Source organism: Pollachius pollachius, assembly GCF_949987615.1.
Source record: "Pollachius pollachius genome assembly, chromosome: 8".
Classification (NCBI taxonomy): domain Eukaryota; kingdom Metazoa; phylum Chordata; class Actinopteri; order Gadiformes; family Gadidae; genus Pollachius; species Pollachius pollachius.
The window spans coordinates 20,950,935-20,969,204 of record NC_136941.1 but is presented as its reverse complement, the minus strand read 5'-3'; the positions used below and the strand labels follow the sequence as shown (position 1 = coordinate 20,969,204).

Here is an 18,270-nt window from a genome sequence, read left to right as displayed (position 1 = left end):
GGCCATGAACATCACCTTGCTAACATAGGGCCGGGGTACTAGCAATTGTTCTGTCACTTCCCCTCCCCTCTCCACTACCCGATACAGCAGGCCCCCCTTTGTGCTGAAGTGAGGGTGTGGTAGGCAACTCACCGAATCCCTCGCTCGCCCTTCATGGACGAGGACGTGGCTCCAGGCGTGCTTCAGGGTGTCGTCCTGTAGCTGGGCGCTGGCGAACTGTCCGGGTCGGTCTGTTCTCCCCCCCCCGGTTGAGAGGAAGTCCGAAAACTCGGTGAGACGGGAGCTCTCGGATCCTTCCTGTGGGCCGGTCTGCTCGGTCGCCGTCAGTCTGATGATTCCGCTGGGGTGGAGGGGGCCAGTCGAGCCCCATAAGCCGTCGGGTTTGATCTCGCTGGGGTCGGGGTTCCACAGGCGGGTGAATATGGGCCAGTCCCTGCCTATGAGCAGGGGGACGGGCAGATTGGGCACGATCCCGGCCCGTGTCACATACACTCCTCGGGGGGTCCGCACGACCACGTGACACGTGTCGTATGTGCACACGACCTCGATTAGCTCGCCCCGCCGTCCCCCCTCTAGGTCTGGGCGTAGGAGTGTCACTACACTGCCGGTATCTAGGAGGGCCTCCGTGTCCTTGTTCCTTACCCATACCAGGATAGTCGGGCTCCGGGTTTCTGGTGGGCCCAGCAGGTAGCCAGGAGGCACGGTCCGGGCCGTTCCTCGTCGGCAAAGGCCGACGGCATGGATACATCCCGGCTCCCGGTGCACTGTCGGGCTAGGTGCCCGGTTCGTCCGCAGTTATAGCACCGTCGGTCCTCCCGGGGTTTCAGGGAGGAGGTTGGCGGCCTCGTGGGGCCGTCTGGGATGTATTCCAGGGGCTGACACTCAGATGTTGTGCCACCTGCCAGTTTTCGAGCTGCCGCACCAAGTCGTCCACCGTGTCGGGATGGTTGTGGGCGAGGGTTCTCCGTGCATCGGGTGGGAGCTGACGGATGGTATTGTCTATCAGGACCTGATCTAGGATGCTTGGTCCTTTTCCGGCCGTGAGCCACCTTCGGATCAGCCGTCCGTGCTGGGAGACCTGAGTGCATATGGCGCCCCGGAGGTCGAATCGCCAGTCGTGAAAGCGCTGGGCTCTGGCGGCGAGGCTATGGCCATAGTAGGCCAGTATGGCTTGTTTCAGAGCCGGGTATTGACTGGCGTGCTCTGGCGTCAAGTCCTGGCTAGCCTGCTGTGCGGGTCCGGTTAGGAAGGGGGACAGGATGTGCGCCCACTGGTCCTCTGGCCAGCCCTCCCGTCGGGCCGTCCTCTCGAACACCACTAAATAGGCCTCCAGGTCGTCGTCCGGTCCGAGTTTGGTGAGACTGCTGGTCGGCGCGGCCGCCGGGGACTCGCGCACCGCTTGCTGCGTGAGCCGTAGTACCGCCTCCCGGAGAAGAGCGAGGGACTCGGCGGTGTCTCTCTGTGTGGCGGCGGCCAGGGCTTGGTCCCGTTGCTGACGCTGGGCGGCGGCCGCGGCTGTGGCCCCTTCCGGGTTCTGCATTGCTGAGTAGCTGGTAGTTCGCTGTAGTCCGTAGTGGGGTCAATTTGCCTGCATCCTCCACCATACGTGGCTACCCGGGCCCAGGAGTGTCTCTGTCTAACGGGAAAAATCACATGTCACGAGTGGTTTACAGCCCTGGAGGGCATTTATTCGGGGAAATAAAGGGGTTCCCATGGAACCGGGCCGACAACGGGGAAACGAAAAATGAAACTCCTACTCCGTGAGTCAGGGGAAAATGGGACCAATGTTCTATCCTCTCGGGGGGGAAGGGGGGGGGGGTCGGTCGGGCCGGCGTTCTGGTGCATGGCGGCTGGTCCTTGGACGGGGCGCGTTCCGCTGGGAGCCTGTCGGGCCGTCTCGGTTCACCTTCCTGATCCTCGTACATCCGCAGCTCTGGGTTTAGTCCCCTTTCACCCAGCTCCAACTTTGTTTGGGGGACAGGTGACAATCTCTTTTAAGGGTTACCTCTCCCTCCTCGCTCTCTGCCGCAGGTGTTCCCTGTTTCGCCGATTATCGGGGTGGAGGGGGCGTGCTCTGGCTCCACCTGCTGGATAGGGGCGGTACACGCCCTCTACAACCTCTCCCCTGGGCCGTCCAGCCCGGGGGGTTGGGGTCGGGTTGCCACAATTTATATTTGACATTCATTTTTACTAATGTACCTGAACGTAGTTTTTAGCAATAGTACTAGTAAACATTTTCATATCTTACAGACTTTTGTAATCGTTAGGCAGGCTACGATAGCTTTAACTCCAATTTTGTTCAAGTCGATTCTAAAACAACTAGGTTAGGCAAAACTGCCTCCGAAATTTGGAGTTTACTCTATAAAGTTAGCTGAGATGGCGCGGTCCTTGTGTTCTTTGCTTTTACCAACTAGCTAACATATGGAAATGGAAATGAGTTTTAAGAGGAGAGCACTTGAGGACGACATGGATGCCACCGAACTGAAAGAAGATTCCCCAAACCAAATTGAGTCAAATGAGGACCAGTCAGTGGAGGACCAGCCAGAAGAGACAGTCCCTGTTAGACCAAAAGAAGGTCAAAAAGAACGTCAAATATTCCTCAAGGATATTATGTAAGTGTTTTCCTTTTACTTTTGCCAGCAGGGTTTAACATTATTGTACAATAGTGAACTTGTGGTATATGTGGAGTATTATAATTATAGAGTTGTCACACTTAATTAATTCATGAAAGTTAAAAATAAACTTCAATAGCTGAATAGATGTCAAAATCAGCTTTATTGTCAATTGCAAAATATGTGCCAGACATGTAGAGTTATCGAAATAACGTTAGTATCTGACCCAGGGTGCAATAAGAACAAATGGATACAATTTTTAAAAATAAGATACGTAATATTTACAATAAATTAATTAATGTGTTAATGTTTCAGTGGAATACAATAGACTTATTTCAACTAACTGTAGTGTGTAGGCCTAGTGAATTGGCCTCGGAGTTTGTTCAGACGAACACAATCTTAAACTGATATCAGTTATAACAAGTTATAACAATTTAAATGTGATTCATAAAGACTGAATTCACAACCTATGCATGTAACAAAGTTACAGGTTCTGAAAAACATCCTGTAACACAGTTTATGTACTTTTCATTTTTGATTAATAGGAATTTACTTTGTTGTAATTTTCTGGATATTACCATCCTTTTGGGGAGCTTACTTGAAATCTTTGTTTGCCCAAAATGTATAGGGTCACCTACAGTGGCAATGGAGTTGAACAAACTCAAACAACAAACCAAGATGGAAAAACAGAAGATTGAACACCTAGAGAGCAACATTAAAAACCTGGAGGAGGCAAACAATGTCCATACCTCTGCTAGCAAGTCAACGTTATTCATGCAGTATTAGAGTATTGCGTCGTATAAATATGTGCTAGATAGATGGCAATAAGAACACATTTTCATTATATTGTTTCAACACCTGAGATGTCCAATTGTTTGGTAATTTGTTCGGGGAATTGTGGGGAAGAAAATGTGATTAGCTGTCATACAGTTGTGTGCTTTCAAAAACTCAAGAGAGTACCCAGAGTGAGCCTACATTGAGTCAGCTTCATAGCCTACATGTAGCCTACGCTCCAAATCACAAACGCGCACTGTGACGTAGGGAACGAGCAAGTTCCAGGCCTGGAGCAGTGTGAGCACAGGCTAGCGGGGGAGTGGGGAGGGGGGCCAATCGTGCTTGAGTACGGAACAGGGCAACTTTGCCTAGTGTGAGTGCGCCCTTATACATCTCACTGCTTGTCTACTCCTCAGCCACCCTTCTCACAGGCACTAAAAGGACTGCAAAGATACTGTCTTCATCATCATCATCTCCCGCCTCCTCCTCAGACTTCAGCACATCATCCTCTGAAGAAGAGGAGAGGAAGAAGAAAAAGAAGACCAAAAAGTCAAAGAAAAAATCGGATTCATACAGCCGTTCAAGAAGTAAGCACAGGTCGTCTTTATAATCAGATAGTTCCTTACACTAAAGTTGCCCATTACTTAACTGTTCTCTATAGTTCATATACATATTAAAAGCAGCTTAGGTAATAATAATCAGAGAGGGACTAAGAGTTGTTACATTATGTCCATATGCTGCATAGAATTATATATTTTAGTATTCACTACAAATTCTGGAAACCTGTGTGGGCAAGCTACATTGCTACATTGCTGTCATAAGGCTATACTGTGCTCCTCTCGTTATGTTAGAAATACACTGCCCTGCAAAAAAAAGGTCCCACACTCGACCATCTTAAGCTTTGATTACGGCACATATTCTCCGTAGCACAATTTAATGAGCTTTATTTGGCACAAAAAGCAAATTGAAGCATTTCTTCCTGATATGCCTCACTGAGGAGTGGTTGTCTTAAAACTACCCAGCTGTATAGTCGATATCCCTTATGTTCTCTTCACATTGCATGTGGAAATGCTCTTCCTTTCACTATTAAAAATAGACGGGAGTTTTACTGTTGATATTTTATATTTTGATTGCATCAAATGTTTTAAGAGATCTTCTATCACGATCATTCAAGATTTTATCTGACCACATTTCTTCCTCAAAGATGACGATTCACCACTATTTATTCCGGTTTAAATAATACGTTGGACAGATCTTAACCCGATTTTAGTAGTTTAATCTTCTCCTGAATAGTTTTCCTTGTTTGATGCAGGCCAATAATTTAACAGTTCTGAAACAATGACATATTTTCCACAACCACAGCATATGTCTTCTGACATGGTTGTTTAAGAAATAAGAAGCTATTCACTGCATCAGTTAGGGTTAAATAACTTGTTGCCAACTGAAACATAGCACTGCAGTTTTTGACTGATGGAAGGCTCTTTCCGATTTGCTTAGTAAAATCCAGGTGGTGACTTTCTTTTTGGCCGGGCAGTGTAACTAGCCTCCAAAATGTTTGATGAAGGTGAAGGAAGATGAAGGCTTCTACTTACCTTAGTGGTTCAATCTGCATCCTCCATCCTGGCTGGTTATGTTAGGTAAAGCCTCTGAGGCAGTTAAGAAAGGACACTACTTTTCTGCGCTGGTACTTCCAGGCTGGCAATGGCACCATTGCTAGTCACGGGCATATAGAAAAGGAGCTAAATCTAATATAACCAGCCTGAAAGGGGGATGAACAATGTACCAGGAGCAAAGTAGAATCCTTTCTTATCTACTTATATTACCTACATGATAGGGTGCAACTCAACAATGCATGCCTGAAAATGGATCCTGACAAAAATGTTTTGTTTTTGTTTTTTTCTTGTTAAGTGACCACAACAGACGGAGTCATTCGGCGGTATGAAAAGGCAATGAAAAGATTCTCGCAATATGGCTCGATCAAGAAGGTTTTTGAAAAGCTGAAGGTAGACTGGAACACAATTGCCAGGACTGCTGTGATTGCAGAGCTGTTCCTCACCTTCCCGGATCGTTTCAAAGAGCTCAATAGAGAGCACGATGATAAGATAGCCGACTTCGCAGAGCGCTGCAGGAATGCTATTACAAAGGATATGGCAGAGGTCATAACTGAAAACAAAAAAAAGGGCAAGCTCCTTCCGATAATGTACAAATATACTTAGGTTCAAAGGGGCATGGGTTCTAGGTTCAAAGGAGGATGAGCAACACTGAAAGTTTGTTCAAATCAGTGAATAGCTCCTCACAATCCCCTCAACAAAACATCTGGTGTTTATGGTTGGATTTTAATCTATTTTGAGCAGCCATTTAAAATATTATTTATTTTAATGCAAATGTTTTGTTCTCGTACTTGTTCATTTAAGGACTGGAAAGTGCTTTTTTTTTAAGTGGTTCTTATTTCATTTTGGCCACAACTGTATACATTTTTTGTTTTGTGTCTTAATGTAAATAAAAGAGACTTATATTGTAAAAAGAGACTTATACTTATATTGCTTTTGTTTAGGTATTTTCCTCATGTAATACCCAAATGCTTCATGTTACATTTATGAAGTTGTGACTGCTGCACACTGTTGTGTGTGTAATTAAGTGTAATAACATTTATAACACTTAATAACAATATCAATAACATTTTCCAAATTGTTTCACTTTGAAGTAAAGGGAATAATTCATGACAGTATAATAAACGTCTCATGACAGTCAATGTGAAAATTAGCCAGTGTAGTAACTTTTAATGACATATTATTGAAATGTCCAAATTGTTTCACTTTACTTGAGGCCAACAGAATCATTCATGAGCCTGTTGTAAAGGCATTAGACAGTGTAATAACGCTTCATGACATATTATTGAAATGTCCAAATTGTTTCACTTTACTTGAGGCCAACAGAATCATTCATGAGCCTGTTGTAAACGCATTAGACAGTGTAATAACGCTTCATGACATGTTATTGAAATGTCCAAATTGTTTCACTTTACTTGAGGCAAACAGAATCATTCATGACAGTATAATAAAGGTCTCATGACAGTCAATGTCAAAACCTTCCGCATATGACAGTTTAATGTAATCTTACATAAATTGAAATAGTTCCTTTACATTTGATTATTAAGCCTACTATGACATGTTTATGACAGGTAATGTTATTGGTTAATGTCAAGTCGACATAACCAAGACATCGACAAGGTATTTTGTCTTCGTTAATGTCAGATTGTCATAACAAAGACATCGACAAGTTATTTTGTCTCATCTTATGTCAGGTTGTCATAACAAAGACATCGACAAGTTATTTTGTCTCAGCTTATGTCAGGTTGTCATAACAAAGACATCGACAAGTTATTTTGTCTCAACTTATGTCAGGTTGTCATAACAAAGACATCTCATACAATGTCAATGTTGCATTAAACGTGACATAATTGACCGAATGACACTTTATGACAACAGTCATAACTATTCGTAATGTTCATGACAGGTGTCATGTCATGTTTATTACAGTGTTATGACAGTCTTATGTATACACCTTCAAATTAAGTGTTACCAATATGGTAATACAGTTCTAGCATATGTATAAACTCTTAGGATTAATATACCCCTAGAGGGTGATACAGGACCCATACAGGGTAAATGACACAGTTATTACAGGACTATTTACTGTGTTTAGAAAATGTGTTTGCTTCTACAAAAAACATATTCAACAGCAATCGAGTACTCAACAAAGCTTTGTAATAGATGTATATGATATATATATATATATATATATTCCACAACAATTTATATTCTGTTTGTTGTTCCTTACTTTGAGAATGTTATATCTAACCAGTGTAGAATTAATTAGCTTTCAGGTATCATCGACTCTTTGTCTCATCTGGTAGTTTGTGTGGTGGTTCTGAGCAACACTGACAAATCTGGTAGTTGGTACGGTGGTTTGGAGCAACATCGACCTATCTATTAGTTGGTATGATGGTTTGGAGCAACATCGACTCATCTAGTAGTTGGTATGGTGGTTCTGAGCAACATTGACTCATCTAGTAGTTGGTATGGTGGATTGGAGCAACATTGACTCATCTGGTAGTTGGTATGCTGGTTCTGAGCAACATTAACTCATTGACTCATCTGTGAAACATATGCAGGAAAGTATTAATGACGGAGAGCCAACTGAGAGAGAATGCATGCTGTGTGTTTCACAACATGCATTGAAGTCCTGCACGAAGTCCTGCACATGGGGAATGACCCGAAGTCCTGCACATGGGGAATCGGACTAGAGAGGGTGGAGAGGTTGGAGAGGGCGGAGAGGGCGGAGAGGGCGGAGAGTGCGGAGAGGGCGGAGAGGGCGGAGAGGAGGAGTGTAATGGTCCCTCCTTCTAGAAGTGGGTCTTCGGCTTTGGAGGAGTTGGCCTGGCGGTCTGGCATTGTGGCGATCTGGCAGCAAGCGGTAAAAAGGAAGGCAGCTATTTACTTGGACAGAGATTCAGACTCCCTCCATCGCCTTCCCTCCCTCACCTCCCCTCCCTCCTCTCCCCTCCCCTCCCCTCCCTCTTCTCCCATCCACTCCTCTCCGCTCCAATCCTCTCCTCTTCCATCCTCTCCCCTCCCCTCCCCTCCTCTCCCCTCCTCTCCTCTTCCCTCTTCTTCTCTCCTCTCATCTCCTCTCCTCTCTTTTTCTCTCCTTTCCTCTCCTTTCCCTTCCTCCTCTCAACTCCCCATCCCTTCCTCTTCCCTCCCTCCCCTCGCCTCCACTCCTCTCCTCTCCTCTCCTCTCCTCTCCTCTCCTCTCCTCTCCTCTCCTCTCTCCTCTCCTCTCCGCTCTTCTCCCCTCCCCTCAACCATTCCGTGAACTCATCTGGTACACCCTCTCTAATGACGGGGCCCAGTTTAAACCACCCTGATATAGCACTCCTGTGCAAACACACACATACAAACACACTCCTCTGCCAAGGTCAATTAGAGACATTGCTTTTATGTTTACGGTCGGCTTAGCTCAGGAGGTAGAGCAGGTGCCTTGTAACCGAAAGGTCGCTAGTTCGATCCCCAGCTCCTCCAAGCTGATTCTTGATGTGTCCCTGAGCAAGACACTTAACCCTAACTGCTCCTGACGAGCTGGCTGTCACCTTGCATGGTTGACTCTGCCGTCGGTGTGTCAATGTGTGTATTAACCGATGTAAGAAGCTTTGGATAAAAGCGTCTGCTAAATGCCCTAATTGTAATTGTTTGGGGTAGGATTGCCTGACTCTTTGAGGAATGCACAGAGAGAACAATGCTGATCTATTGCTCTCTATTTTTGTTTTCTGTGCTAAAATGGTTTAGGAAGAACACATTTGAGGAAAACAATCCTGCTTATCATGTAGGCATCTAACATTATCTATTAACTGTCCTTCCTTTACAGAGAAATAACATTTTGCAGCTCAAATGCGTGCATAAGCATGCCTAAGTTTGTGCTTACGCATGTGGGTTCCAGGGTGAGGACAGGCCAGCCTGGGCCAAAACACACCTCGATCCATTATGGATGAGGCACTGGTCGGACCATTGTCAGGTTTCTCCGCTCCTGAATGATTGAGGAATAGATTAAAGAGGATCTAACAGAGAGGGAGAGGGAGTCACCAGTATACCTGCCCAATGCCCATGGAGGTACCGTGGGCTACGCCATAGCTGACTGAGAATACAAGTTAGTTTGTTGATAACAACACTCATGAATCATAGCCTGTTCCTTTACACACAGGACCAGTAATGACAATCTTGGCTCTGTTTCCAAACCCTAAAGGCATGGGCACCTGGAATTTTCTGTATCATAGCTGTTATTATGGCTTATGTGAAATCTCTGATACAATTATTAATATAAACTTGTGACAACAACCAATTTCCACTGAAGACTACAGATTTTATATTATACTTTGAACTATGCCGATACAAACATGTCCCTAGCCCTTCTGTAACTCATCTGGAGAAGGTCATCTCGTCTGTCTGACATCTCTAAGTCAATTATTCATCTCAATGGCTGACTGTGAGGCCTGCTGGAGGGAGCAGCGTCTCTTCACTTCCTGGTTAGTGTTGGATTGAATCCACAGGATATAACTTGTGCAGCAGATAAAAAAAAACGCTTAATAAAATTAATTCTCAGGGCAGAGGAGGAGTTAGCTATTAATAGTAGGAAGCTAGTGAGAGGAGTTCTAGTTAGTTTGACTTATCAGCTGTGAGAAAACAACATTTTTATTTAACTAGTTAATTCAGGGGGCATAGAGTAACAATCTACTGCTCACTGCACTATCTGGGTTTATAGTTTAAGGTGCTGGATTACTGGAGTTGCAGCACATGCTATGAAGCTAAACTTGCCTAGCCTGAAACTAAGTTGTTCTAAGGGAGTGAGGGAGGGCCAGCAGGAGTTATTGATGTGAGGTTTGTAATCTTCATGAAACTCCCTGTAAGGTTTGGCCCACCAGCCCTATCCCCTCTCTACTTCAGCTTAACAAGAACCACATGTCACAGTGTTCTAAGCTCTGCATGGTGTGTGTGTGTGTGTGTGTGTGTGTGTGTGTGTGTGTGTGTGTGTGTCCGTTTCTGCATGTTTGTGTGTATGCCTGTGTTTGTGTGCGTGTACGTGTGTATGTGTGTGTTGGTGTGTGTTGGTGTGTGTGCGTGTGCTTGTGGCCGTTTTTGTGTGTATGTCTGCGTTGGGTGCATGTGCGTTTGTGTGCATGCGTGCGTGTGTGTGTGTTTGTGTGAACTTGCGTGTGGGTGTCATTGCCTGTGGACACATAAAAAGGTGTCAAGGGGGGGTGAATTACTTTGAAGTCATCTGGCGCAAACCTCCACCGTAATATGGGATTGTCTTGGGTGGGGTTAGTGGTCAAACTTCTCATCCGTTACACTTGCCCTGTAGGCCTACTTGCAGCGTAGGCCTACTACTAAATCAACACATAAACCCCATCTACTCATGAGATTTTAAATGAAGGAAGCAAATATATTTAGATCTTCAACTAATCAAACCAATTTTTCACTTCCATTATGGAAATAAAGATGGACAGCATAAGTTTTGGAAAGCAGTCATGATGACATCTTCCTCAGAGCTCATGCAGGGGAGCCACCAGGAGAATATCTCCCTAAATCCACTTTATGAGCAATGATGTGTCATCACCGCCCGGTTCCCCAAGCCAACCAAAAGTGCATAAAATAAGGTGGAGGAATTAATGGCTAGGGTCATGTAGCAAAAACAACAAAGTGTGTTTGGGCGTAGGAAATTGAGCGGTTAAAGACAACATTAGTTTAATTCCCAGGGAATATTCCACTGTTGTCCATCTCAGACGGGGGGTTTCCCCTCGTGTGGCCCCTCATCCTGTGGAAGCAGGGGGGAGGGGTAGTGGGGGGCGAATGGGGGGAGGAGAAGGGGAGGGGTTGGTTAGTGGGGCAAGGTCCATTATGGCCCTGAAGAGATCGGAATTATACCCCAGCCATATTTAGGGGTGGTCTTAGTACTGCCAACACCCACTGCTTGGTGAATACCAAAGGCGTTGCATAGAGGAGGCTCTGACCAGAAACATGTGTCCGTATGAAGCATGCACTTCAATATCCATAACATATCCACAATATAATGTACAGATTCAAATTGACATTAAAGAGAGATTAGAGTAAAAAATAATGAGAAGACTAGAACTGACAGTTCATGTGTCCCGTGGCCTTCTTCTTTGCCAAGGGCCATTTTGCTCCAACAGCCGGCCAAGAAGAACAGGTGTGGAATGAAATGGTCATTCAATTTTTTAACATGTCTTTCCAATGACCTTTTCGAAAGAAAGCCAGAACAGGGGGGGTTTGAATACCACAAACATGTTTGTGGTATACAAACACCCTCTGTGACCCCCTAATACCCTGGGGAAAGAGCAATAAACAGGAACTTGGATTGACTGAATGAGTATTGGGAGTAGAAATCACTTCCTTGTGCAAGCCCGTCCAGTGGGTGTGTGGGATCTCAGCAGGCAGTGGCCTTCACTTTGGAAGGGCTTCTTTGAAATGTTAAGTAGAAACAGAAATGAATTGTATTCATTAAAGGTGACAGTCTTGGAAGAAGCATGAAGATGATGATCCAGCACTTTCTGTGAGATGTCTGCTGTCTGTTTTCTGAAAACCACAGCCTCTGATGTATTTTAAGACGTTTTGCAATATGTGACATACTTTCCTTCTCCCCTTCCTTCTTCACAGATGAGTTGGGACCCCTGGCACCATTAGACCTCCTGGCTCCCGGGCCCCTCCCTCCACTCAACACTCCCCCCACCCCCCCCATGGACTCCCCCATCACCGCCCTGTGCCCTCTGCTACACACCCCCCTACCACCCCTAGTACCCCAGTCCCCCTCCTCCCCGGGATGCATCAGCATCAGCACCAGCGGCGGTGGGGTTCCTGAGCAGGGGACCGGGTCGGGGTCCCTGGGGGCCGCCGCCTCTATCCCGGCCTCCAGCAGCCCGGACACCGAGGAGGACAAGGCCAAGAAGCTGCTATACTGCGCGCTGTGCAAGGTCGCCGTCAACTCCCTGTCCCAGCTGGAGGCGCATAATAAAGGTACACACACTCTATGCTGGGCTAATGCTAAAAGGGGACAGTTTTACTAATGGCGCGTTTCCACCAAGATCTGCATTACGGTTTGGTGCGCTGAGGTGCGGGATGCTTCGCGTTTCCACCGCCAAAAGTTGAGCAGGGTCCGGCACGAAGCCGTACCTATTTTTCCGTACTCCTCCGTTGAATAACAAGCGGTCTGAAAGGGTGCCGAAAAGGTGGTACACACGCCGTCCGTTGATTGGTAGACAGAATCGTCACTTGAGTGCGACAGGGGGATAAAAAAAACAAAAACACGTTAACGCAAGGTATTTTAGGACAACGGCGAAAGATTTGTTTATTGAAGAAAATGTTGCGCAAAGGTTTGCCGTCCTTCTTGGACGTCCTCCATTGTTGCTCTTTGTTTAATGGGTTGTGTTCTTCTTTTTTGATTGTATGTATTACCAGGCTACACTGTGTTGGGCTGCTATGATGTCACAATGCTTACGTAGCTGCCGCGGCTATCGCCATCCGGCTTTAACCCCCCCTACCATAAGGGTACTGTCGCAGTGGAAACGCGAACTGTAACCTAGCTTCCCCGCTCCAAGCCGCACCTAACCGCAACTGACCATACCGCAACATACCGCATGGTTCAGTGGACATGCGGCATAACATGCCAACACAACTCCTTCTTGAGAAACAAACAACACATGGATGCTGTGACCATTTTCCTTCGGAATGTCAGTGATTTGTCAGGGGAGAAAAGATGAGATAGAGAAGCTGCATTCATTGATGCTTCAAGATAGGGAGCGACCCTCATGTGGATGAGGCTGAAGCAGCAGATAGGGGATCTGTTTGAGAGCAGCAGATAGGGGATCTGTGTGAGGCCTAGGCTAAGCACAACCTCTGCTAGGCTGTCTCTGTCAAGTCTCCCTCAGCCGTCGCAGCTGGCCCTTGAATGCTGAGACTGCTGCCCGCACGCCAACCCCCCATGTATTAACCCAGCACTAGCATTAATAAAGGCACCAACCCCCCATGTATTAACCCATCACTAGCATTAATAAAGGCACCAACCCCCCCATGTATTAACCCATCACTAGCATTAATAAAGGCACAAACCCCCCATGTATTAACCCAGCACTAGCATTAATAAAGGCACCAACCCCCCATGTATTAACCCATCACTAGCATTAATAAAGGCACCAACCCCCCATGTATTAACCCAGCACTAGCATTAATAAAGGCACCAACCCCCCATGTATTAACCCATCACTAGCATTAATAAATGCATCAACCCCCCATGCATTAACCCATCACTAGCATTAATATATGCATCAACACCCCATGTATTAACCCATCACTAGCATTAATAAATGCATCAATTAATGCTAGTGATGTGTAACCGCTATTGATTTATGCAAGTGTTTTTACTTGTGGCCAGGGATGTATTAATGATAGGGATGTATTAATACTAGTGTCTGCAGAGAGCATGCAGTCAGGGAGGGGTTGTCCAAAGACCAGTAAGATGAACTGATCAGCATGTAATGGTTGACATCATAACAGTTCAAGTTATGCTGAGAGGCCTTTGTAGTGCAAAAATACAGACACACACTTGCAGATGCACACATGCACTCACTTACACATACACGGAAGAAAGTTATTAATGGTGCGACGAACAATAATAAACAGACAGTTGCCGATTCATTTGAACGAATCGGCAATTTAGGGTTTGCACTGAATTGCATTAGTACCAACGCACAGATTCAAACCAGAGCTTGTATTATTTGTGTATAGAAATATATATATATATAGTTTTTTTGTGTTGGGGTTCAGTCCAATGGCAGATCAAGTCAGTTCAGCATAGAACAGGATCTGGAAGTAATCTCTCTCGCTCTCTATTCATTTTTTTTTTATTTGTCTCTCTCTATCTCTCTCTCTCTCTCTCTCTCTCTCTCTATATATATATATATATATATAATTTATACACAGCTGTACATGTTTGCAGTGTCCTAATTGGCAGGAATTATGAAAGATCCATGTTGCATGGCACCAAACGAACATGGAAAACAAACTAGATGAGAGACTGGATTGGATGTTTATGAAGTTCATTCAAGACTTAGAGATTTGTTTGGCTCGCGACTCTAGTTAAGTTAAGTCAACAAAGATTCTCACAAGGCCGACGTTATCAACCCAGAATAGAACAAAGGCATCAACCTAGACCCCTCACTCCCAGGGGAGCTGAAGACCTCCATCTACCCTGCAGACAGACTCACGCACAAACACACACACACACACACACCCACACCCACACACACACACACACACACACACACACACACACACACAGGTGCCTGGACAGGGCGGTAGGAAATAACTGGGATGTATCAGCCTGTGTGTTTTTAACTATGCTATGCAGACTTTGGAACATTAATGTTTTTTTTTACTTTTGTTCTCTGTTCTTCGTCAGTGTATTGTATTCTGTTCAAAGGTGGCATTTCATACCATTCGATCAATTCAATTTCCCTGAGGGAGTCATCCCAAAAGGATCAATAAAGCCAAGTCTAAGTCTCTAATTATATCCCTTCAAGAGACAAGTAACCATCCATAGATGCTTCACTACCACATTCTAGTGTCCCTTGCTTAAGACAACATACAATACACAACACACCACAAAGCACAGGGGTTTTGAATGCAACACATGTGTGTTGGTTAGGAGGAGAAAGTGTTCTCTCCCTCATACCCAGAGGTTGTGTTTCTGTTGCTACTCCTGCACCGGAGGAATGCTGTCTGGGCCATTCTTTATCTCTGACAGATGGAAACAACATGGCACATACAGGTGTTATATATATATAGATATACACTAAATATATAGATATAGATATATAGGTATATATATCCTTTAAAAATCACTTATAATAATTGTACTTGTTTTTGTTTGTGTGTGTGTGTTTGTGTGTGTGTGTGTGTGTGTGTGTGTGTGTGTGTGTGTGTGTGTGTGTGTGTGTGTGTGTGTGTGTGTATGCGTGTGTGTGTGTGTGTGTGTGTGTTGTGTGTGCCTCTGTGTGTATGTGTTTTTGTGTGTAGGAACCAAACACAAAACCATCCTGGAGGCACGAAGTGGCCTGGGCCCCATCAAAGCATATCCTCGCCTGGGCCCCAGGCCCAGTGGAGAGCAGGGCGGGGGGGCGCTGGACCCCAACACTCAGGAACGCACCTTCCACTGTGAGATCTGCAATGTACGGGTCAACTCTGAACTACAGCTCAAACAGGTAGGAGGGAGTAGGAAATCTCTTGGAGGCGAGAGTAGGGAATCTCTGGGAGGGAGTAGGGAATCTCTAGGAGGGAGTAATGAATCTCTAAGAGGGAGTATGGAATCTCTAGGAGGAGTGAGTAGGGAATTTCTAGGAGAAGGGAGTAGGGAATCTCACATACATACATACATACATACAAGCTTAAATACATGTATACTATCATGCATACTATCATACAAGGGCGTAGGAACCGGGGGGGACGGAGGGGACGTGTCCCCTCCAATATCGGAGACAGGCGCATTTGTCCCACCTAAAAATTATACCGGATCTGTCATGTTTCCGATATGTGTCCCCCCCAATGTTAAACTCATTCCTACGCCCCTGCTATCATACATACATAGAAACATAAATACAAGCATACATGCATACATCCATCGTACACACGTTCATACATGCATGCACATGCAGACACATGCAAACACAAAAAGACGAAGACACATTCACAAAAGCTCTGCTTGTGTTTGGAGCTGCAGTGTGACACCTCCCCCTGCCTGTGGCTCTTGTACCTGCAGCACATATCAAGTCGTAGGCACCGGGACGGTGTGGCAGGCAAGCCTAACCCTCTCCTCAGCCGACACAAGAAGCACAGGGGAGCTGACCTCACGGTAACCTTTGATTCCAACCACAAAGCCTGCCTATCAACTGTATATTATTTTGTCTTGAGATTATCAGTGCTAATCTTGAACGGAAGAAGCAGGTCGACACTTTGAAGTCTACATTATTTAATCCCCCACAAAATCGATTTAGTTTTTGGCCAACACCTCTCCTCTTAGAACTGTTTACCTTCTGGGCTTAATCCTTTTATCCTTTTTCTTCTCCACATTTGCCCTCATGTGTCTACCCATCTCCTTCTATTTCACGCCTCATATATAACTATTCCTTCTCTCTGTCTCTCTCTCTCATCCCCTCTCTCTCTCCTCTCTCTCTCCTCTCTCTCTATACCTCTCTCTCGATCTCTGTGTGTGTGTCTCTCTCTCTACACTCTCTCTCTTCCTTTCTCTCTGTCTCTGTCTCTCTCTCTCCACTCTCGCTCTACCTCTCTCTCTCCTCTCTCTCTACCTCTTTCTCGGTCTCTGTCTCTCTGTGTGTGTGTCTCTCTCTCTACACTCTCTCTCTACCTCTCTCATCCCCTCTCTCTCCTCTCTCTCTCGCGGCCTCTAGTCTTCTCTGACCTTCCCTAAGGATCTCACCAAAGCTCTGGGGGCTGGGCTCCTGCCCAACCCTTTGGCGGTTGCCGCGGCGATGGCAGCAGCAGCCTCGTCAAACTCACTGGCCCTGCGTGCGGCCGCGCCCCACCACCACCTGCACCACCACCCGCACCACCACCACCTCCTGCAGGGCCCGCACCTCAGCCACGCCATTCTGAGGCCCGCCCCGGGCCCCATCCGCACCGCGCACGGGCCCATCCTCTTCTCGCCATACTGACAACCCCCCCCCCCCCCCCGCCTTCCATCTCCACCAACAACCCTTGACCCCCACCCACAACCACCACCACCCTCACCGCGGCTCCCTGAACCGCTCCTCATCCACACGGCCATCGGAGACGACCGCCACTCCTGAAGAACACTGTGAAGAAACGTACACCCAAAGTCTGGTGGATGAGGAGGGTGAGGTGGGCGTGTCAGTGGGGGAAGGGTGGGGGGGTTGGGGTGGGAGTAAACTGTGTGGGCACCCTAGGTATCATCATATCGGTGGAAAAGAGGAGAAGGAACTATCCCCCCCCCCCGCTCTATTACTGAAAGCTGTCCCTCACATTGCAGAGACCTCCAGAGGACAGAGGAATAGAGACTGACTGGAGGAGAGATTAGTCATCACGCATTAATTGCAATCATATCCCCTCCCTCCCTCGCAGTGCTGCTTTGCGATGCGGTCGACCGCAACAGGAGGAGATTAACCCACTTTGCGTACACAAATCTTTCTACAAATAAACACAACCAAAAAAGAAAAATATCCCAACCTATTGATAAAATCACTGATGCCTGCCGATAGGGCGATGCTGTTATCCCCACCACCCTTGCCTTGCTCTAACATCTCAATGTTTCTCCTGACGCTAGCTCATCTAGCAGCTAAGACGATAATGTTACGTGTTATTAGGATTTAGCGCTTCCTTCGATCCTCGCAAGTTGTAAACTAACACTATGCCGGCCCGCAGGCTGGAGCTGCATCGCGCTGTGCCCAGGGTCAGCATGCTGTTTGGCACTAGGTCTAGTCTAGATGCAACGTGACACTGGCTGTCACGTAGGGCCGTAGGTAGAGAGAGAGGAGCGGGGGTGGAGCACATCCCTGTCATTTCCCGGCTAAGGTGAGATGTGGTGCTGACGAGGGTCAGATGATGGATTGGCCCAAGGCGAGACGCAGACAGACACACACAAACACACACGAGCAAAACCACATACACACAGACACACAAAAGCCCCACGTATTTGTGTCTTGAAATAGACTGTACCGACAAGAGACTGCTGGGAGGGCACATCTGTCAGGCCCCGTTAGAATCAGAGGAGACAGGGAATAGAGGAACAGAACCAGCAACATTAATACATGTCTTACTGTCTACATACTACTGTACCTGAGTGACTGTAAGGCTCTGTGCTCCTGTTGTCGTCCAAACTTAAGTGTGAAGTATTGCGTCAAGTAATAGGAGTGCAGGAAGAGTATGACCCTGTGGTAGGGATACATGTCTCTGTCTCTCTCTCACTGAGGCTCTCGCACTCTCTCTCTTCTGCTCTCTCTCTCTCTCTCTCTCTCTCTCTCTCTTTGCCACCTCCCCGCCCCCACATCAAACTCTGGTAGTGTCAGGTCAATCCATGTCACCACCAACGCCCTCGCCTGCCCTCCTGCGCATCCACCGTGGGATTGTGTACAACCCCAGGGGCCAATCATATCGGAGGCAGTTTAACACAACAGGAAGAGCCCAGAGGCTGTTTAAAACAACTAAATGTACATTTAGATCAACATACAGAGACCTGTATGGTAGCTGCTTCTATCTGCCCTTCGTCTTGGTTTTCTTTTTTT

At 46.5% G+C, this 18,270-nt stretch overlaps 1 protein-coding gene across 1 annotated transcript in view; it reads left to right on the top strand.

The window, feature by feature from the left end:
• The window catches only part of znf385a (zinc finger protein 385A), an 82,602-nt gene extending 65,749 nt beyond the window's left edge, over positions 1 to 16,853 (top strand). Inside the window, exons 5-8 of the mRNA XM_079740884.1 lie at positions 11,618 to 11,974; positions 15,032 to 15,216; positions 15,771 to 15,863; positions 16,420 to 16,853. Coding sequence (XP_079597010.1) covers positions 11,618 to 11,974; positions 15,032 to 15,216; positions 15,771 to 15,863; positions 16,420 to 16,683 — 899 coding nt within the window. The 3' untranslated portion in view covers positions 16,684 to 16,853. The remainder of the gene's footprint in view (positions 1 to 11,617; positions 11,975 to 15,031; positions 15,217 to 15,770; positions 15,864 to 16,419) is intronic.
• The last annotated feature ends 1,417 nt before the right edge of the window (positions 16,854 to 18,270 follow it).